Source organism: Camelus bactrianus, chromosome 15 (genome assembly GCF_048773025.1).
Source record: "Camelus bactrianus isolate YW-2024 breed Bactrian camel chromosome 15, ASM4877302v1, whole genome shotgun sequence".
Taxonomy (NCBI): Eukaryota; Metazoa; Chordata; class Mammalia; order Artiodactyla; family Camelidae; genus Camelus; species Camelus bactrianus.
In genome coordinates this window covers 39,339,162-39,362,042 of record NC_133553.1, presented here as the reverse complement: position 1 = coordinate 39,362,042, position 22,881 = coordinate 39,339,162, and the positions used below count along the sequence as shown (strand labels likewise).

General features: G+C 33.7%; 1 protein-coding gene across 1 annotated transcript in view; it reads left to right on the top strand.

The window, feature by feature from the left end:
* PRKD3 (protein kinase D3) overlaps positions 1-22,881 on the top strand; it is a 73,395-nt gene that overhangs the window by 4,038 nt on the left and 46,476 nt on the right. Inside the window, exon 2 of the mRNA XM_074378726.1 lies at positions 3,279-4,234. Coding sequence (XP_074234827.1) covers positions 3,947-4,234 — 288 coding nt within the window. The 5' untranslated portion in view covers positions 3,279-3,946. The remainder of the gene's footprint in view (positions 1-3,278; positions 4,235-22,881) is intronic.

Genomic DNA, 22,881 nt, shown 5'->3' with positions numbered 1-22,881 from the left:
AATACAGTGGAAAGATATCTATCAAAAATAGATTATTATTGAACACAGAAGTGTCTTGTATTTTGAAGTATTTAACCTGTATACAGTATTATTCATAGATTTACTAACTTTTTCAAGCTTTTTTTCAGCTTTTTAAAACTACTCAGATCAGATATGTTAAGGACCTCATTACCTCATGAGAAAACCTGTTCTCGTTAGATTGTTGGAGGTGAAATGAAGTAATATAAAGAATGTGGGCTTTGGAGTCAAGGAAGCTTTTGTGTGAATCCCATTCCATCACTTATTAGCTGTGTAGCTGTGGGCAACCCACAATTCCGAAACTCTGATTTCCTTCTTTGTAAAACTGAGGTAAACAAATCTAGGGTCACAGCAAGGATTTAATGAAGTATCATATCTCAGTTGCAGTGTTTAGTGTAAAGTAGGAGCTTGATTGTTAATTCCTTCATCTAATTACTGTGGGAATTGCTAAAACTTACTGAACACTTACGGTAAGCCAGGTACCATTGTACGTATTGTACATGCAGTAGTAGCTCAGTCCTTGTAATATCTTGTGAGGTAAGTAAGCAGTGCTGTTATCTTCATTTTACTGCTGTCCTCTGCAGTGATATTGAATAAAACCAATTGTTCTCTTAACACCTTTTCAAATATTTGAAGACCATTATTCTATTTGGTTTTGTTAAACATACTTGTCACATGACATTGTTTTCACCTTTATCTGGATACATACTGTATCATTTTTTTTAATCAGTATAGCACTAAAAAATGTGGACTGTAAAAATAAATACGATGGTAATATATGCTGACTTGCAGCCAATATACAGATTGACGCTGATGTGTTCACAGTGTCGTGGGGGTTTAGGTTTACATTGGTTCTTTAGTCACCCATTATGTTAGCAGCTCGTCTTAAACTCTTGGGTTGATAACTCCTCTAATGAACAGGCTCTAGGTCAGCATTTCTCCATTTCTATATTGCACGTTTAACTTTTTGAACTAAATGCCTAAGCTTTACACTCATCGTTGTTACAGTTTGCTTGAATTTTCGTTTATTTCTCCTAGATTGTACAATCTGAAGATTTTATAAGCATATCTTCCATGTATTTATTGTCTTATGAATAATCAAAAACAATATAGGGCCAAGGGCAGGGTTCCAAGGCACTCCCCTAAGGACTTCTCTAAGTTGATACAGAGCAGCAAACTTACCCAACTACAGTATCGTGCAACTCACACCCAAGCAACATATTTACAAAAATAGCATGGAATACCATCTTGAGTACTGTTTCTGCCAGAATACACTATTTTTTTTCCCTGGCTTTGCTAATTGTGTGATCTTGGGCAAGTACTTTAATCTCTAAGCCTGTTTCCTCAACTATATAATAGGTTGTTGTGAGGATTAAATGAGGAGATACATATGGAGTGCTTAGAACAGTGTCTGGCAGATAGAACTCAGTTACTGTAAGTTATTATTTCCTCCTTCTGAAAAGGCTAATAACCACTTTTTCCCAAGGTAGAAATGTAGTTGGCATTATTTGTTCTGTTTAAATTCATGGTGACGTGAATCATTAGTGATCATTGTACTCTTTTCTAGGTATTCAAAACCCATTTGCTTTCATAATCTGTTCTCAGCTTTGGCTGAGGGTTAATGTTAAGTTTATATGTCTGTAGTTTCCAAAATCTGTTTCCCAACTTCTCCATGCCACAAAACTTGAAGCACCTCTTACCCATCTCCAGGCCTTGATTATTTCTCTCTTTCTGAACTCTTTCTCCAAGCTTATAGGAGTTAGCTTTGTGATTGCACTTGCTAATTGCTTTAGCAATAGTGAACGGATTGCATCTTGCACTCAAATAAAGGTGTTTTGTCTCTGTTACTCACCAGGCTTAGGTTTCAGTTCTCAGTGCTCTTCCGCAACTTTAGTTTAAAAACCGAAGGAAGATAAGCAAAATATAAGTTGAGCAAATCTGCCTTCTCTACATGCTCTCTCAACCTTAACAACATCCTCTCTGAGCAGTGATTCTCTCAGTTCCTTGTTCTCTTTGAGAAATAGTATGTTATTGTGAAAACAGCACTTGGTAGGAAAGTATGAAACTTGGGTCCTAATTCTCTACCTCTTAATAGCTGTTGATGCTGGGAAAGTTACCTTATCTGCTTTGTGCTTTAGTTTTCTCACCTGCAAAAATAATATTTGTGCTGTCAAATTCCAAAGAGATACCATGAGGTAGAGTGTATGAAACATTTACAAGATGTTAAGTGCTATACATTATAAGGTGGGATAAAAATGTAGCTCTAAAAGCTTTTGTTATCTTTAAGCAGTTTTTTTCTAAGCCTTAGTTTTTCCTGAACTTTCTCATTCCTAATACTACATCCATTTGTTTTTGCTTTTCTATTAATGTTCATCCTAATTTGTTTAGCTCCCTTAACTATTCTCCAGAGATTCATTCTACAACCACACTGGATGTTTCACTCTTTTTCATCATTGGAATTATTTACAGGTCTATAGATAGAATTTGAATGGAAAGATCCATCTCTTGTGAGTCATGTCACTTTGCCATGGGGGGCATGTCACTTTGCCATGGGGGGCACTTAAAAATTTTTTCTTTTGAACTGTCCTTATGTAAAACTCATTCATATGTAACTGTGCTAAGTGTTCTTTTTTACTTTTAGAAACTTTTTATGGGGAGATCGAAATCGAGATCGCTTTCCTCCTACGTTCCTGCCTTAAGTATGTCTTCTGCAGTTCTTTGTATGCCTTGTAACTGTTTAGTATATGCCCTCCTGCTCCCTTAGTTTTCTGAAAGAAATCTGTCTACAAAGCAAGTCAGGACTCATGTTTTGGCAGAATTAGGCTTTTAGTAGAAAGAAGAATACTTTTATCTATGTTAGGGCAATATTATACATCTTTTTTATGGCAGAGTGGTATATACTTTATTTCTATGAGAATGTCAATTTTACTTTTTTTGTTCCCTTCCATTTTTCTGTTTTTGTCATAACTCAGTTGTGTATTTGTGGAATGAAAATGTTTTGATCTGCAAGTTTCAGGTAATAGGGAGGAATTCCAGGGATACTCTCTTTGAGCAGGAGGCTCTCCCTGAAATTATGCCTGTAGTGAAAAGTGGCTCTGATAACTAGACCAAAAAATGGCTACCCATTAGGATTTATTGGTGAATTATAAACATACAACCAAAAATTACCATTTTTAAAAAAAGTATAGAGATTCTTGCATTTTTGAAATAATATCAAGTGAGTATAAAGTATTAAAATTTTTTTAAAAAATTTATTCCAGGCTGACTACATTTCAGAAAGCATCAACTTTTCATGATGGACCCATTCATCAAATGGAATATGCCTGTACTATTTTAAAAAGCTTTGTGCTTAATCCTGGAAAATTTACTCCCCTAAAATGAAAATGAAGACATTTGAGAAGGTGATTTAAGGTGTGAACATTTGAGGAAGTGTCCCATTAAATCAGTGAACCAAAGGATAAGTACTGAATAGATTAATCCTAAACACTTACTATTTTTTAAACCAGGAAGATTTCATCTTGACAGAAAAACAGTTTTTATTCATTATGTATTTTATGAAACTAAAAGAGAGAGATAAGAATAGACTTAAAAGAAAATAGATGAAGATGTTCAGTAAATAAGCAATGTCAGCTCTCTTCTGATGAGAATAATTCCGTGATGTTAAATCCTTTCCAAATCCCTGGTTGTGGTCCTAAAGACAAGATTCTTTTTTGATGGGACTGATATTACGGGAAGTAGGACCTTTTGTGAATTCAACTCACAGTTGAAGAACTTGCCATCATCAGCATGAGTGGTTTAAAAGAGGAAATAAAGAAGCTTTCAACTAAATCGAAAAGTACAGTCATTTTTTTACTGCTGTGATTTTAAGGCCTCCTCATAACCATTGAAAAAGAATTGACAACTGTTTTAAAAGACTTAAAAAAGGCAGATGTCTGCAAACAATTCTCCTCCATCAGCCCAGAAGTCTGTATTACCTACAACTCTTCCTGCTGTGCTTCCAACTCCTTCTCCGTGTTCAAGTCCTAAAACAGGACTCTCTGGGCGACTCTCTAATGGAAGTTTCAGTACACCATCACTCACCAACTCCAGAGGCTCAGTGCATACAGTTTCATTTCTACTGCAAATTGGCCTTACACGGGAGAGTGTTACCATTGAAGCCCAGGAACTATCTTTATCTGCTGTCAAGGATCTCGTGTGCTCCATTGTTTATCAAAAGGTACTGTGCATGCTATTTTTGTCAGTATTTCTAATTAATATTGTTTACAATGCTTTCCTATAAATTATACATGCAACAATGAGTTAACACATATGGATCAATCAGTTGTTTATTGATTCTGAGCATTTTGGGAGAAGTCCTAATAGACTAAAAGCCTGAAGTCTGAAATTTCAGAGTCTTAACAGCTGGAGCCTATATCCCAGCTTTAAAATACTGCTTATTTAGTTTGTCTCTTTAATAAAGCAGGAAAATCATTGTGAAGTCAAGAGGACTTAAGAAATCTTGTTTGTTTTCAGAGAAAACAGGAGGTAGAAGGAGTAAAGCATCAAGGTGGCTTACTAAAAGGATGGGACCTAGGAGCAGCTGAGGCCAGGTCCATACCTTGTTCTTCCCGGGTTCCCTGTATTCTGCCCTTTTGTATATCCTCCTCTTTCTTCCCTTTAGATCCTGATTTTACTTAAACTGCTGAGGGCCACTCTCATTGTCTCTTAAAAAATAAGTAAATGAGCTTTTAGTAAATATCAGAATATGTGAAAATTTGAAAATTGAGGGTGATTTTGTTTATTTCCCATCCATCCATCCCCTGCCTTGTATGATACCATTTTTTAAAGACTCTTAGCTAAATATCTTTAATAATTTGATGGAAGAGTTGGTATGTTCTGTATTATCAAGAACTTATTTATGTATATAGGTAGTGTGAATCAGTTACATTTTCTTTTTTAATGGACCATGCCTGTGTTTCAAATTTGTTTCAGACAAATTAGCATACTTTGTTTTAAAAATCATATCAGTAAGATTAGTATATTTGGATTCACGCCCCTCATTTTACTGTTTTTATTTCAGTTCCTATGCTTTGTATAGTTTTACCTTATCTTTTGTTTTTATCTTCTGGTTTTACCTTATCTTATGTTCTGTTGTAATTAACAGTCCAAAAATATTATGTGGTTCGTAAAAATGACCTGTGTCTTCTGCGTGTTAGCAGTGACTTATCTATTTAAATGTGGCCTAAAGTAAGGTTAAATTTCCTTTTGTAGGTCTGTAGAACCATCTATGAGTCTTTAAGTATCTTTGCTTTCAATTTCCCTTTCATCAAATATTAGCATGGGTTTTTATAAATATTTTTGCAAAAATGTTTTTAATTTAAAGGTAAGATTTTAACTTAAATAGCATTTGTAACTTTAATGTTTCTCTTTTTGAGCCCACTAAAATTCATAACTAATGTTTTGGTAGAGTCTATATTATTTAGTTTTCAATCTTTGGGAATTTCACTTCCTTCTTACATTTGTACAGAGGCATACAAATTTTCTACAGGATTATTTTAGAATTAATATTACTTCCTCATTAATATAGATGTGAAAAGTTGGTCAGGTGGGTCACGTTCTTGGGAAACTAGATTAAAAGTCATAATCCATGAGAAATTCATATGAGGTAAAGAAAATAAACAAGGTATGGCTCCAGAAAAGATAATTCAGGATAAACTTTATACAAATATAAAACATGTTGATTATGGAGGTAACCAGCATAAAATGAATATCATAGTGAACTGAATTTGAATCAGTACTATAGTGGTATGGGGATATATTTGGCAAAAATATATAATATATCTGTGGCATAAACTTACTACACACTTTTACATGTGCTAGAATCCTAACTTTAAGTGTAGTGAAAAAGAGTATTGAGCTTGTAACTAGGTCAGCTCTGTTGTTTATTAACTGTATAACCTTGTATATGTGACTTGACTTTTCTGGATTACATTTCAAGGTTTATCAGATGATTGAGTTGGGATGATTTCTGGTGTGTATTTCCAGCTGTGAAATTCTGAATCATTTAATCTAAATTTAGGAGTTTCAAGGGATTGCCTGCTCAGGTCCTAACTGGAAAGAAATCTTAAGGGAACTAGCTCAGATTCTGGAGTTTAATAGAGAGTTTCATGGATCCCTAAGTCATCAGGGAGATGGAAAAACCATGTCAGAAGTTTTTTTTTTACCTTTTTACCTTCACTCTTGTCTTTGGTTCTTGCTAATCATTACCTATTACTTGATTACCTATACATGCACAGCTCCAGATTAACTTCCAGGACTCTCATGGGCATACTTGCTTTTCTTATGTCTGTTATTAGTAAATACATTTATTGACCTTTTAAAGATAGAGCACTGGCTAAATTTTAGGAAATGAATTAACCAGATGTTGTCCCTTCCCTCAAAAAGCTTATAGTCTGGTGAGGGAAACTGTCACCAGACTAAAACATGAGAAGTAAAAAGTGAAGTTGAAATAAAAAGTGCTCTTCTCAGGTTGAAAAAGAATGTGGAAGGCTTCATATGAAAAGCAGCATTTCATTTGATACTTAAAGAATGAGCAAGATTTCAGTAATATGAGAGGTAAGGAATACATTCCAAGGGAAAAATATCAGGATGAGCAAGGATATGGGAGAGGGAAGGAGGAAAATTATAATTGACAAACGTTGAGTGCTTATTCTGTGTCAGGAACCTAACACACACTTTGTACTTAATCCTCACAACTGTTTTTGGTGCATCTCACATAGTTAATTTTTTTTCTTGTAATGAGAACTTTTAAGATCTATTCTCTTAACTTTCAGATATAGAGTATTGTTAACTATAAATTTAATGCTGTATATTACATTGCCAGAACTTACTTGTCTTATAATTTGAAATTGGTATCCTTTGACCACCTTCACCCATGTCTGTACCGTGTACCCTCCGTCTCTAGTAATCACCAATTCTAGTTTTTCTAGATTCTGCATGTAAGTGAAATCATTTCAATATTTGTCTCTCTCTGCTTGACTTCTCTCACTTAGCATAGTGCCCTCAAGGTCTATCCATGTTGTTGCAAATGGTATGATTTTCTTCATTTTATGACTGAATAATATTTCATTTTGTGTTTATATACACACACCCCACATTTTCTTTATCCATTCTTCTGTCAGTGGACACATAGGTTGTTTCCATGTCTTGGCAATTGTAAATAGTGAAGCACTGACACAAGGGTGCAGAATTCATTTAAGATAATGATTTCATATCCTTTGACTGTATACCCAGAAGTGGAATTGCTGGATTGCTTGATAATTCTATTTTTAATTTTTGGGGGAACCTCCATACTGTTCTATAGTGCATGCACCAATTTACATTCCCTCCAACAGTGCACGAGGGTTCCCGTTTCTCCACATCCTTGTTAACACTTGTTATCCTTTTGACAGTAGCCAATTCTAACAGGTGTGAGGTGATAACCTCATTGTGGTTTTGATTTGCATTTCCCTGATGGTTATTGGTGTCGAGCACCTCTTCATGTTTCTGTTAGCCATTTGTATGTCTTTTTTGGAAGAATGTTTAAGTTCTTCTGCCCATTTTTTAATTGAACTGATAGATGAGTTTTTGTTGTTGTTCTGTTTTTTTGCTACTGAGTTTTATGAGTTCTTTCTATATTTTGGATTTTAACTTTTTGTCAGATATAAGATTTGCAAATATCTTCTCCATTTCCATAGATTTCTTTTTCATTTTTTAATGGTTTTCTTTGCTGTAGAGAAGCTTTTAGTTTAATTTAGTCACACTGGTTTATTTTTGCTTTTGTTGCCCTTGCTTTTGGTGTCAAATCTGAAAAACCATTGCCGAGATTGATGTCAAGGAGCTTATGCCTCTATGTTTTCTTCTAGGAGTTTTATGGTTTCAGGTCTTATGTTCAAGTCTGTAGTTCATTTTCAGTTGATATTTGTGTATAATGTAAGACGGGTTCAGTTTCATTCTTCTGCATGTGACTATCCAGTTTTCCCAACACTGTTTATTGAAGAGGCTGTCCTTTCCCACTGTATACTTTTGGCTTCTTTGTTGTAAATTAATTGACCATAAATGCATGGGTTTATTTCTGGGCTCTATTTCATTGATTTTTATGTGTCCATTTTTGTGGCAATACCATATTGCTTTCATTGCTACAACTTTGAAGTATAGTTTGAAATCAGAGGTGTGATGCCTCCAGCTTTGTTCTTAAGATTGCTTTGGCTCTTTGGGGGTCTTTTGTGGTTTCATGCAGATTTTAAGATTATTTTTCCTATTTTTGTGAAAAATGCCATTGGAATTTTGGTAGGAATTGCATTATTTGTAGATCATTTTGGATAGTATGGACATTTTAACAATATTAATTCTTCCAATCCATGAACATGGAATATCTTTCCATTTGTTTGTGTCTTCTACAATTTCTTTCATCAGTGTTTTATAGTTTTCAGTGTATAGATCTTTCACCTCTTTGGTTAAATTTATTTGCAAGTATTTTATTCTTTTTGATGCAATTGCATGTGAGATTGTTTCTTAATTTCTCTTTGCAATAGTTATTAGTGTATAGAAATCCAGCTGATTTTTGTACATAGATTTTTGTGTCTTGCAACTTTACTGAATTTTAAAATTAATTCTAACAGTTCTTTTGGTGGAGTCTTTAGGGTTTTCTATGTACAATATCACATCATCTGCAAATAGACAGTTTTGCTTCTTCCATTCTGATCTGTGTGCCTTTTATTTCTTTTTCTTGCCTAACTGCTCTGACTAGGACTTCCAGTACTATGTTGAATAAAGATGGTGAGAGTGGGCATCTTGTCTTGTTACTGATCTTAGAGGAAATGATTTTAGCTTTTCACCACTGAGTATGATGTTAGCTGTGAGCTTGTAATATATGGTCTTTTTTATGTTGAGGTACATTCTTTCTACTCCCTTTGTTGAGAATTTTTTATCATGAATGGATGTTGAATTTGGTCAAATACTTTTTCTACATCATGATTATCATGGTTTTTATCTTCATATGGTTAATGTGGTATATCATTTATTGATACTTGTATGTTGAAACATCCTTGCATCCCTGGAATAAATTCCACTTGATTATGTGTATGATCCTCTTACTGTGTTGTTGAATTCAGTTTGCTAATATTTTGTTAAGGATGTTTGTATTCATGTTCATCAGGGATATTAGGCAGTAATTTTCTTTTTTTGTAGTGTCCTTGTCTGGCTTTATTATCAGCGTAATGCTGGTCTCGTGAGTTTGGAAGTGTTCCTCTTCTATTGGAAGAATTTGAGAAGGATTGCTATTCTTTTTAAAATATTTGGTAGAATGTGAAGCCATCTGATTCTGAGCATTTGTTTGTTGAGAGGATTTTGATTAGGTTATTCAGATTTTCCACTCACAATTCAGTATTGGTAGGTTGTACGTTTCTAGGAATTTATTTCTTCTGTGTGTCCAATTTGTTGGTGTGTAATTGTTCATAGTAGTCTCTTATGATCATTTGCTTTTATGTGGTATCATTTGTAATGTCTTCTCTTTGTGATATATTTATTTGAGTCTTCTCTCTTTTTTTGGAAGTCTGTGTAAAGATTTGTCTATTTTGTTTATCTTTTCAAAAAAACTAGATCTTAGTTTCATTGATCTTTTCTGTTGTCTTTTTAGTTTCTATTTCATTTATTTCCACTATGATTTTTGTTATTTCCTTCCTTCTACTACTACTTTTTCTAGTTCCTTGGGGTATAAAGTTAGGTCGTTTATTTGAGATCTTTTTTCTTAATGTAGATGTTTATTGCCATGAACTTCCCTCTTAGAACTACTTCTGCTGCATCCCTTAAGTTCTGGTATTTTATGTCTCCATTTTCATTTGTCTCAAGGTTATTTTTTTTTTGTTTCTCTTTTGATTTCCCTTTGACCCATTGGTTGTTCAGTTTCATGTTGTTTAATCTCCACATATTTGTGAATTTTCCATTTTTTTTTCCTGGTAATTGATTTGTAGTTTCACACCATTGTGGTCAGAAAAGATGTTTGATGTGATTTCGGTCTTCCTAAATTTATTAAGACTTGTTTTATGGCCTAACATATGATCTGTCCAGAGAATGTTTTATGTGTGCTTAAGAAGAATGTGCATTCTGCTGCTTTTGTGTGGAATGTTCTGTAAATACCTGTTAAGTGTCTAATCTAATTTGTAGCTTAAATCCAGTGTTCCCTACTGATTTTCTGTCTGGATGAGCTATCCTTTGTTGAAAGTTGGGTATTAAAGTCCCCTATTATTGTTGTATTGCTGTCTGTTTTTCCCTTCAGATTTTAAAATATTTGCTTTATATATTAAGGTGTCCCTGTTTTGGGTGAATAAATATTTACAAATGTATACCCTCTTGTTAGATTGACCCCTTTGCCATTGTATAATGACATTCTTTGTCTCTTAACTACAGTTTTTGGCTTTTAAGTTTTTTTGTTTGATTAAAGTTAGCTTATGTACTTGTAATTATATTACATTCTTACTCTTTGTTCTCTTAAAAGTGTTATTTACAGAGCCAAAGTCCCTAATTTTGATGAAGTATAATTAATTTTGTCCTGTATGGATAGTGCTTTTGTTTCATATCTAAAAAGTATTTACTTAACTGAAGATAAGGTTTTGTCCCATGTTTTCTTCTGGAAGTTTTCATAGTTTTAGTTCTTACTTTTATGTCTGTGATCTGTGTATTAATTCCATGGGACTGCTGTATGAAAGTACCACAGCTATGTGGTTTAAATAACAGAAATTTATTTTCTGGAAGTTCTTGAGGCTAGACATCTGTAATCAGATATCAGTAGGGTTGGTTCCTTCTGAGGACTGTGAGCAAGAATCTGTTCCATGCTTCTCTCCCAGCTTCTGGTGGCCTCATGTATTCCTTGGCTTGTATATGGTGTTCTCCTTGTGTCTTCACTGTTTTCCTTTTATAAGTGGTAGACTCTATATACAAATTTCCCCTTTTTTGAGTTAAAGCCTACCTTAATGACATCCTAACTTGATCATCTGTAAAGACCCTATTTCCAAAAGTCACATTCACGGGTACTGCAGGTTAGGACTTTAACATCTTTGTGGGGGGCACAATTCAACAATCCATTTCAGAATAATTTTTGTATATGGTGAGATTATGGTCCAACTTTATTTATTTACGTAGGAAATCAAATTTTCGAGGATCATTTGTTGAAGATTATTCTTCCTTTATTGTATTACTTTAGTACTTTTGTTGTAAATCAGTTGACCACATATATCTTGGGCTATTTCTGAACACTATTCTGCTTTACTGATCTATTATATCCTTAAACTAATCCCACATTATCTTGAATTCTTTAGTTTTATAAAGATAAGAAGTCAGATGCGTAAGTTCTCCAACTTTGTTCTTTTCTTCAAAATTGTTTGGCCCAATCTGTGTTCTTTGCATTTGCATAAATACTAAAATCAGGTTGGAGATTTCTGCAAAAAAGCCTACTGGGATTTTGTACATCATTTGTTATCTGTAAGTGTTTCATGTTTTTGATGCAACTGTAAATGGTGTTTTTTAAATTTCTAATTTCTGATTTTTCATTTTAGTGTATAAAATACTGTTGATTTTTGTGCCATGACACTATGTCCTGCAACCTTGCTAAATTCACTTCCTAGTTCTAGTAACTTCTAAAGTTTCTTTAGGATTCTCTACACATATGATCTTGTCTTCTGTAAGTAAAGATGATTTTATTGTCTTACCTTTCCATATTTTGTTTCTTTTTCTGTTTTTTACTGGAGGCTAGAACCTCTGGTACAGTACTGAATAGAAGTGGTAAGAGAGGACATTTGTGCCTTGTTCCCGATCTTCAAAGGAAAGCATTCAGTCTTCCACCATTAAGTATGATGTAAGTTTTTTAAATGTTCTTCATCAGGTTGAGGATGTTCTTGTCTGATCCTAGTTGGCTGAGACGTTTTATCTTGAATGATTGTGAATTTTATTAAATACTTTTTTTCATCTATTTTTTTTTCTGTTTAGTCTGTTTTCGTTTACGTAATGAATTGTGTACACTTTGTAATGTTAAACCAATCTTGCATTTGTGGAATAAACTCTTGGTCATCATGTATTATCCTTTTTATACTTTGGTTGTTTCAGTTTACCTATATTTTAAGATTTTTTTTCTGTCTATGATCATGAGGAATATTAGCCTGTAGTTTTGTTTGTTTGTTTGTTTTCTGTTATCTTTGTGTGGTTCTGGTATCAAGTTTGGAATTATTTCTCCCCTTCTGTTTTCTGAATAAATTTGTGTAAAATTGATATTACTTCCTGAAATGTTTGATAGAATTCACCAATGAAGCCATCTGGGCTGGCATTTTCTTTATGAGGAAGTTTTAAACTCAGTTCCTATTCTTTAGTGGACATAGAGCTATTCAGGTTGTCTGTTTCTTTGTGAGTAAACTTTGGCAATTTGTGTCTTTAAAGGAACTTTTTATTTTGTCTAAGTTATCAAATCCATTGGCAAAAATTGTGCATTATGTTCTCTTATTATCCTTTATAATTTGTAGGATCTCTAGTGATGGTGTCACTTTCATTCCTGATATTAATAATTTCTGCCTTTCTTCCCCTCCCTATTCCCTTGTTCTTTCTGACTAGAGTTTTTATCAACTTTATTTTCAATGAACTAGTTCCTGGTTTTATTTTCTCTATTGTCTCTACATGCCACCCTCCCCTCCTTTTCTACCTCATTTGGATTTAACTTGCTTTGTTTTTCCAGTTTCTTAAGGATGAAGCTTAGATTATTGAGTTGAGTCTTTTTTCCCTGATATAAGTGCTGTTAAGTCTATAAATTTCCCTCTAAGCACTGCTTTAGCTGCATACCATAGACTTGATAGGTTGTGTTTTCATTTTCATTCTGTTCAGATTATTTCCTGATTTCTCTTGTGATTTCTTCTTTGATTAATGGGTTATTTAATTTGGAAGAATTTGTAAGTTTTTCAGGTATTTTTCTGTTGTATTGATTTCTATCTTTAATTTGGCTCAAGAATATACTTTGTATAATGTCAATCTGTATAATTTATTGAGATTTGTTTTATAGTATAGGACTCTGTCCTTCAATATATTCTGTGTGTTACATTTGCAATCTTTAAAAATGTATATTATGCTTTTGTATAGTGGAGATTTCTATAAATATCAATTAGGTCAAATTGGTTGATAGTGTTTTCTATATCTTTATGGATCTCTTTTTACTTGTTCTGTCATCTACTAAAAATGGAGTATCAAAATCTCCCATCTATAATTTTAGATTTGTCTGTTTTCTCCTTTCAGTTTTAATCAGTTTTGCTTCACGTTTTTGGAATTCTAGTATTTGCAGGCACATTTGGGATTTTTATAGACTTTGATATATTGATCTCTTTTTCAGTATAATTTTTCTTTATCTCTGGCAGTATATCTTGTTCTGAAGTCAGCTTTGGTATTAATATAACCATTCTTGCTTTTTTGATTTTTTAGTTAGTGTTTGCATTGTGGTATCTTTTTGTATGTTTTTGCTTATAACCTCTCCTGTGTCTTCATATGTAAACTGGGTTTTTTGTAGAGTGCATGTAGTTGGATCATGCTTTTTAAATTTAATCTGTCAACTTCTGCTTTTTAAGTGTTTAGACCATTTATATTTAACACAGGTTTTAATATAGATGTATTTAAATACATTGTTTTGTGTTTGTCCTTTCAGGTCTTGAATCATTTTCTCCCTTTTTTTCTGCCTTTTGTTTGTTTGTTTGTTTTTAATTTTACTAACATTTTATTTAACTCAATGTATATCCAAAATTCTACCATTTTAACATCAATCTAAAAATTATTAATGAACTGTTCTACATTCTCTTTTTGTACTGTCTTTGAAATTGGGGTTATAATTTTTTTTTAATTGAAGTATAGTTAGTTTACAGTGTTGAGTTAATTTCTTTTTCTGCCTTCTTTTGAATTGAGTATGTTGTATAATTCCATTTTATCTCCACTGTTGGTTTATTATATGCTTTTAAAAATTTGTTCTAGCAATTGCTGTAGTGCAAGGGTCAGCAAACTACATTGTAGGCCAAATCTGACCCATCATCTACTTTTGTAAATAGAGTTTTATTGGAACACAACTTGCTAGTTCATGTGTATCTTGCCTGTGGCTGCTTTCATACAACAACGGCAGAGTTAAGTAGCTGTGACAGAGACTGTATGGGCCGAGAAACCTAAACTATTGTTCTGGCCTTTTACAGAAAAAATTTGCCAATCCTTGCTGTAGTTTATGTGATATGCATCTTAATCTTATCATAGACTACTGTCTATAAACAATATCATACCACTCTGTGTATCATGGATACTTCAGAATAACATGTTTCTGTTTTCTTCCTATTGTCATTTGTGCTATTTTTGTCATATACTTTATTTCTGCATACAGATGACTCTCATTATTTGTGATATTTGTGTTCTATAAAGTGACCTCAAACACCAAATTAGTGAATACTGAACCATTGCTCCTAGAAGAAATACAGGATTAGGTTCCTGTGAGCATTGGGTCACATTTTCATCAACCAGTAAATGCATAACCTTTTTTTTAAAAGTCTGTTTCTGCTTAAAGAAACCTTATTTAATATGTACTGTTGATTCATTAATATTGATCTCATGGCCAGAAGCACTGTAATTCATCCCTGAATGAAGCTTATCTAACACATATATATTCTCCATAAGGCACATCGTTGCCTTCTTACACTTAGGAACACTATACATCATATCAGCACTATGCTTGGGGGCCATTTTAAACAGAGAAATCACCATGAAAAAGCCCCAGAATTCAGAACATTCAGAACACGTGGCACTAAATAGACCGTGAAAAGGACTTGCATTTTACACTATGAGAGCTGAAAAAAGAAGGCAGAGCATCACCTTGTTCATCTTAAGCTGGGAACATGCACAGAGTGACTAAAATTTTTCACCTTCTCTGCGTGTCTGCAAGTGACTGCAAAAACACAAAAGTATTGATTTTTTGGTTGCAAATAAATTTTATCAAGTAGGCATATTATAAAGACAACAGAATCTGCAGATAATGAGGATCGACCATTGTTACAGATCCCACAACACGTTATTCTTGCTTTTAACAGTAAATTGTGTTTTTTAAAAATTAAAACTAAGAAAAACGATCTTTTATATTTATCCACATAATTAGCATTTTCAGTACTCTTCATTATTTTGTGTTAAATCTGAATTGTATGCAGTTTCTGTGTCTTCATTTAGATTTTTCTCTTGGTTTTCAGCAGTTTGAATATCATGTGCCTTATTGTGGTTTTCCTTCTGTTTTGTTGCTTTGTCTTGAGACTAGTTTCCTCAACCTTTGAGACTTTTTATATTCATTGAAGCTTCTTTTAGTCTTTTCCTGTGTGTCATTTTTACCACCCTTTAAAAATTCTCCTAAACGTGTTACTTGCTTTCCTCCTCATCTTTCTATGTAATCCAGACTTTCACTTGAAATATGTAGTGCAATAGAAAAGTTTTATTTGAATTGCCTCCATGTTGTGCCATGACCACATCTGAGCTATTGCATTTTTTAAAAACCATTTTCAATCCCAACCTACTATTGAAAAAGGATTAGAGTGTGAACTAAGCTCCTTGTCAAAGTTTTCCGTGATTCAGTAATTTTTGATAAGTTTGGTTATCAATTGGTTGGTTACAATCAAATGAACAAGCACTACATATACTTTGACAAATGCAAACTTTAATGTTTGTGTCTTTTTCCTACAAAATCTTATCCGGTCTACTTTTAAACAGTACACAGGAATATTTTCTGATTACCCCTCAGCATTTCCTGATGACCAGCTTTTTAAAAATTTAGGATCAGAATTTTCAGTTTGTCATATTTATGCTAAAATGGCTAAATTTTCAAAAAAACTTATTACCAGGTCATATGTTGTAAAGGATCAAGATTCTTAAATGTTTACAAAGTCAATGTATGTGGTTGCAAGCTTATTTGCAACTTAAATGTCACTGACTTTGTAACAGTGGTTTCAGCAGTAGCTGCACCTGAGAATAACCAGGGCGCTTAACAGACCCTTTCCTAGACTAGTGAAGTCATGCTTTCTGGGGGTGGAGAGTTTGTCTAAGAGCTCTATCTGTGTTTCTGAAGAGCAACCAGAGTCAAGAATCTCTCTACTCCAATGGAAATCAACAACCATAAATGACTAGATAAATAATAATTTGAAGCTATTTTTTCAGGTATTTAAATTGCATATTTTGTTGTGTGAGTTTGCCATCAGTTTTCCACATACTGAAAATACAATACTATATTTTTAAAACATTTTGTAATTAAAAATTCAGTAAGATCTACATCTGATTATATAGATTAATATGATAGTTGAAATTTTTATATTAAAAAATGCTAGAGATTTTATTTCTTCACCTGGGGAAATAACCTGAGTTGCTAGTACAGTGCCCCACCACCACTTTGATAGCTTGTAGCATGAGTAAAGCAAGATGCCTTTAACATTCTCAGTAGTCAGTGGGAGAGCAGAAACCCATCTATTTATGCATATATGGACTCTTCTTTTTGTTCATGGTCAAATGAATAAAGCTTTATGCTTCTACTTCCTAGTGGTGCTCTAAATTTTATATGAGCTAGACCAGATCGTTCAAGAAATTCATGGTGATTTCTGTTCTGTCCTTGGCATTTCACCAGACAGACGTTTTTGGTTGCTTGCAATGAGCAGGTGACAGAAATATGTGATTACTTACGTAAGGTATTATTGCAGGAATACTTAGAAAAAATGCTGATAATTCCCAAAGGTATGTCTCTGGTCCAGATTCCTTCCTAAGCTCCCGGAATGCCATATTCTGTCTCATTACTTGGTCTTTGTGCCTGCTGTTCCTTTCCCTGGAAAACCCTTCCCCCGACACATCCTCTGCTTAAGCCTCCAGGAAGTCTTTTCCTGACATCTGGGTTAGGTGCTGGTATCCCGTATAGCCTGTATTTTAACTTTCATCATATTGATTGCAATTGTCCCTTTACTTGAGAGTCTCTGCTGTGAAACTAAGCTCTATGAGGTCAGGAACCATGTCCATAGTAGGTGCTCAATAATTATTTCTTGATTGAATAAATAAAGAATCCATACGAACCAGTATACTATGGTAGTTAAAAATCGGAATTTTAGAGTCAGTCAGATTTGGTTTTATCTCCCCCACATACTAGTTCTGTAACCTTGGTTTCTTATCTGGAAAATGAGGTTCAAAATAATACTCGTGGTTTTGTTGTGTGTAAGTGTGTACACATAATTTCGTGGTTTTGTTGTGTGTAAGTGTGTACACATGTATGTATATTAAATGATATATTTATAAAATGCTTAGCCCAGCACCTATCACACAATAAATGTTAGCTTATCAATAATATTACTTGTTAGTCTCATCATAGTGGCTTCTAAACTGAACAAACAAAACCTTAGCCACACTGTACTTTGGAATCTTCCCTGTTGAGAGTTTGTTGGAAATTAGTAGTGATCCAGAAATAACTGAAGCTACTGCCAGTTAAGTTTATGTTAACTTTTGGTTTTGTGCTTTATAGAATATACATCCATGTCATAATCTATTTTCTACTGTGTGGAAGACAGCTGATGCCTTCCTTGATCTATATGGGTAAATTATTCACAGTTTTCTATTAGTTCTACTAATGCTTTTTATTGATGCAGAAAGTTGGAGGTTAATGATGTATCAGTTCTGTGGTTTATTTAATATTGGGCTATATGTGTTAATTTCATTGCACTCTTTTAGATCCTGAAAACCTGTGACTTCTGTCTTAGAATATTGTATATTATATTTCTCAGGGGATAAGGTAGTTCTGTGGTTCTTTAGATCAGTTACAGATGTGACTTCAGAATCATGTAATTTTGAGTTCAACTGATTTAACTAGTTAGTTAATTACTATTCTTAAGCAGTAAGTGAGTAAACATGCTGTTCTGTATTTCTATACACTTGGGCTGTTATATTATATTCTAATATAATAGAATTGAGATATTCCTGGATTGTATAGAACATTCCCAGGGACTAAACTGCCAGAAAGAGCCTATAAAGTAACTATAAAAGTACAAGGAGAGGGGAGTTCATTGAAACTGATCTTTTGATATCACAAAAGGGACATGAAAACTGAGTACCTAAATATTTATGTTACTGAGCCAATAAATCGGGAGACAAGGTGTTGGGGCAAAGAATAACAACTTTATTCCAAAAGCCAACAGACCGAGAGGATGGCCGACTAATGTCTTGGAGAACCTATCTTCCTCAAGTCAGAGTACAGGGCTCCTTAAAAAAGGGGAGGGGAAGGGCTGTTGTTGTTGCAAACTTCTTGGTGTAGGAATTCTTTGTTCTTGCAGCTGTCCACCTGGGTCAGGTCCAAACCTCCAACAAAACACATGTTATTTTCTATACTGCAACTTGTTATCTTTATATAAGTGCATAAGTGTTAATATCCTTTTACAGAAAGTGCAGAGCTAGCAAACACTAAACCTACAAAACAGGGCACAGGGTTAAAGCCAAAGGAACAGATCTAATATGGAGTCAGATTTGTTCTTTTCTATTACATTTCCATTAGGAAAAAATAGATTTAAGGTATTTATTGATAATTATCTTTAAGAAATGAATGAATCCAAATATGAATTAAATTTAAAATTTTTTGTGGAATATTTAAGAAAAAGACTTTGTGAAATAAATATATTATCATCTTCCTGAAAAAGGAAGGAAGACTGATAATGTATGATTTTATTTCCCAAATTAAATTACTTTTCCATTCAGAACTTTATTGGGAATCTTTTTACCCTGACAATGTTTATCTGAAGTTTATTGCGGAGAAAAAGTAAAACATTAAGTTAAAAATCTGAAAAGTAAGAGAGAAAGGGAAGAGAAAAACTATAATAACTGAAACCAAATACTGCTAAAATAATAATAGATTCATGGTATTTCAGTATATGCCAACGGAGGCATGAGAAATAGAAGAGGATGATTTTAAATCTGAGTTTAGAAAATTTGTTGAGAGTTGAAGGGTCATTAACATAGACTTCCACTTAATACCTGACACCAAGATAAATTTCAAAGGATTAAAAATGAGAATTCAGATTAAAGGAAAATTAGAATAAAGTAAAATTGAATATTTATCAGACTTATGGAGAGTGGGTATCTCACGTTCAGAACAATAAAAGAAAACAGAAGGGAAGAGAGCAGTTTGCAAATTTGAATATTCCAAACTGTAACATTTACATCTATAAAAATAATAAACAGGAATAAGTTTGGGAAATGTTTACAAGTATTGTATAATTTTAACATCTTTAATTCTGTAAAGACTCTTATTGGTAAGAAAAACAATAAAAATATATTTCACAAAAATATTATATTAGTAAACAAGCATGTGGGAGAATGTTCAAAACAGTAGTAATTAATACAGAGTAGGTTTTATGTGTTCAATAGGGGAGAAATGAAATTGGTATTTCCAGCATGGGTGGGGGCATGGTAAAACCTCATAGACATAGAGAACAGTCAATGATTCCAGGCTTATAAAAGTTAAAAACAGGGTCAAATTCTAACTAACACAGATAATAAAAAACTTATACACTGAGATTTTTTTTTTGTCCCCAAGAATTTATCTCTGTAACCAACAAATCATTTATAGTAGAGCTTTGCTTAAAACTTGGATGTGACCAAAAGTGGTCACTCTTTGAATTCAGTCCAATTTCATGACACATCCTGAGGGTGGAGTGGGTGGAGTTTCTTTTGTTGTTGTTGTTGTCTTTAACTTAAGCCAAAAAGTTAGCTTCCTTTTTTTTTTTTTTTTTTTTTAAGATTTGAAATGCTTCCAACATTTGTTACATTGAGATTGTTGCTGTCTTATTCCTCTTTCTGTCCCCCAAAATGCCTTATACTCAGTAGACATCTAAGGACACATTCTACCTGCTTTTGCTGCTAAAAACATGATACTGTAAATAATCTGTGGTGGTAACTACTTCCCTTGATGAAATGATTTATAGTTGTTAGAGCTGCAGAGAGAAAGGAATGAGCACATAAGCACCAGTATTCTTTCCATCCTGTTTGATTTATCAGTGTCTTATTTGTGCCCAGCCTGCTCCCACTAGTTTAGATTGTCAGATAGCTAGTTTCTAGAGTTCTGTTTTCCTGGGATTGTGCGAAAGGCCAGGTTCTTCTGGAATACTCTGAAATTCTCGAAGTTATTCATTCGCTCTCTGAGGATATCAGTGAACTTTTTCCTTATCCCTTGTAAGAATGTAGATTAGTTCTATTTTACTGACAAATACTACAGCCCTAGTATCTAATTCTAATGTATAAGATTAAGCCAGTGGTTCTCAACTGAGTTGACCCCTGCCCCTCCCCCGCCAGGGGATATTTAGCAATGTCTGGAGATGTGGTTTTTTGTTTGTTTTATTTTTTGGTTGTCACTGGGAGGAGAGGGAAGTGCTACTAGCATCTAGTGGACAGAGGGGCCAGGATGCTGCTATAATGCACAGGAGAGTTCCCCTCCCCCCAACAAAGAACTATCTGGTCCAAAATTCCACCAGGCTAAGGTTGTATATCTCTAAGTTAAACTATATAGAAATAGAATTTCTAAAGTTTGGAGAAACCGAAAACTTCTGTTAGTAGTATTGTAGGATCTTAGGAAATTAGTGGATGTGAGTATCTTCTGGATGTGATTATCTTCTAGATGTGAATTGTAGCTTTAAAATAGGATTCCTAGTTCAGCTTGGATGTGTTTATTTTAAGAATAGTACACAGCCTCCATTATGGGTATGGATATAGTTAAACAATGGAAGTAGATTTTTACCTGTGTATATTAGATTTCTGTATCTTCATACTGGTTTATAGAGCAAACTTAACAAGAAGTAGGATCTCTTCCTTCTAGGAGTTTATAGGCTAATGGGAGTGCTTTTTATACTGACGAAACCCAAGGAACTAGTGGGACTGGCAATCAGGAGAGCAAGAAGGCAGGCAGATCCGAGCAGTAGGTAGAACTGGGATTGAGCCAAGCAGAAATTGGCTGATCACATCTCTGCTGGGAGGCTACTACCAGAGAATCAGATGACAAATGAGCCACATCCAAACTGAGAGAGCAGGCCTTGCCCATCTAAACAGAGATTTGTTCGTGCATGGATTCCTAATGTCAAAATTACATTAGCATTTAAATCCTTACTCTTATTTTTTGCTATTGGTAGATATTAAAAAAATAATAATCCGAGAAAGATGTAGCAGTGTTTTCAAATCAAGAGACCCAGGTGATTTTGATTCTTTAACTTTCTTGAGGGGTGTGTGTGTGTGTGTGTGTGATTAATAGACCCTTTTCTAAGTCACTGAACTTCTGATCCTGATCTGTAAAGCTAGTGTCATAATACCTACCACCATTTTTTTTAAACCTACCTCCATTTAAAAATTATAGTAATTAAATGTAAAGCCCTTAATACATTGTCTGGCACATAATTAGTACCCTCAAAGTAGTAATATTCATGGTTTTAAAAATTTCTTTAAATCTGTAAAGATCATTGATCCTGTAGTGTTCTTAAAAGTTTAATAAATACCAAAGCATGTATAGCATTCTTCCAACACAGTGACATTGCTTTACTCTTGCTCTTTGATTTTAGTATTAAGCACATGACAAACTGAAAAAGAGATCAAGAGTTCATTTTGTTAGAGGACTGGGATTACTTGTTTTAGGAATTTTGAGGAAATTAAATGAGATAGCCTGTGTCCACTGCTTTGCATAATGCCAGATGTGTAGTAACTACTACCCTCAATGAATGTTAGTTTCCCATCTTCTTTCTCTCATACTGCCAAGAGACTTAGAAATACCACTATAATGCTACTGCTATTGTGTTAATTTGTTGAATGGACATAGTAGATGTAATTGGAGGGAAAAAAAATTGGCAGACAGCAATTCATTTTAAGCTATAATGGTGTTTACTGACATTGAAATGATTCTAACTAAGCTGACGGTCTGCTTTTAACTAATTTAAAGCGTTTGTTTTTAGTTTTGACCATTTACATGACACTAGACCTGAAGGCTCTTTGTTTATGTATCCTAATTTAGGAGTGATTTTGGTCTATTCTTTGACTTGAAAACATTGTCTCTGCAGACAGTTAGTAGGTATAATTTTTAGGTCCTGCCAAAGTAGAGGGAAAACCCCAGCTGTATCTTTTGTGTTCTAGAAACCAGTTGTCATTCTATGTTGGTTTTTTTTTTTTCCAACCCATTCTTTCCACTACAGCTGTGTTGCAGTGGCTAGGTGACATCCTAGTCTTTACCCTAGCCCTACGTTTTTTTTTTCTTGGCAGAACAGTGTCAGGCAGCCATTAACTAATCTGGAGGCTCAAACTAAACTGGAAGGTTTTTTGTTGTTGGTTTTTTGTTTGTTTTTAAAGTGCATGGTATTCAGGTTAAGACCTTGGCTAGAATAGAAAGTTCTAGAAAGTTTAAGTTAAAGATATTCAGAGCTAATTAAAAACAAAGAAAACGGGAAAAGATTGCTCTCTTTGTGTCAAAGAGAAATGATGTTAAATGAAGCAACTTCTCTGATATGCCATATTCAGAAAATCCTATTAGAGATCAGTGATGAAATTCAGATGAAATTATTATATTGAATAATTTTTTCATTGATTCATCTAGACTTCAGTACCTTCTAATCTGTTTATAGAAACAGTCTTTGAAATTCTTCTCTTCAGTTAGATACTTTACTAAAAAGTGATGTTAAGGTAATAATTATGTTTATTTCTGGGAAATCTATTACTGTTAAATTAGTTACCTTTGCTCCATAGTCAACAACTTTTTTCAGTAAGTGCCTGTTAAATACTAAGTCCTAGGTGCTGGGCATCCAGTAGGGAACATTG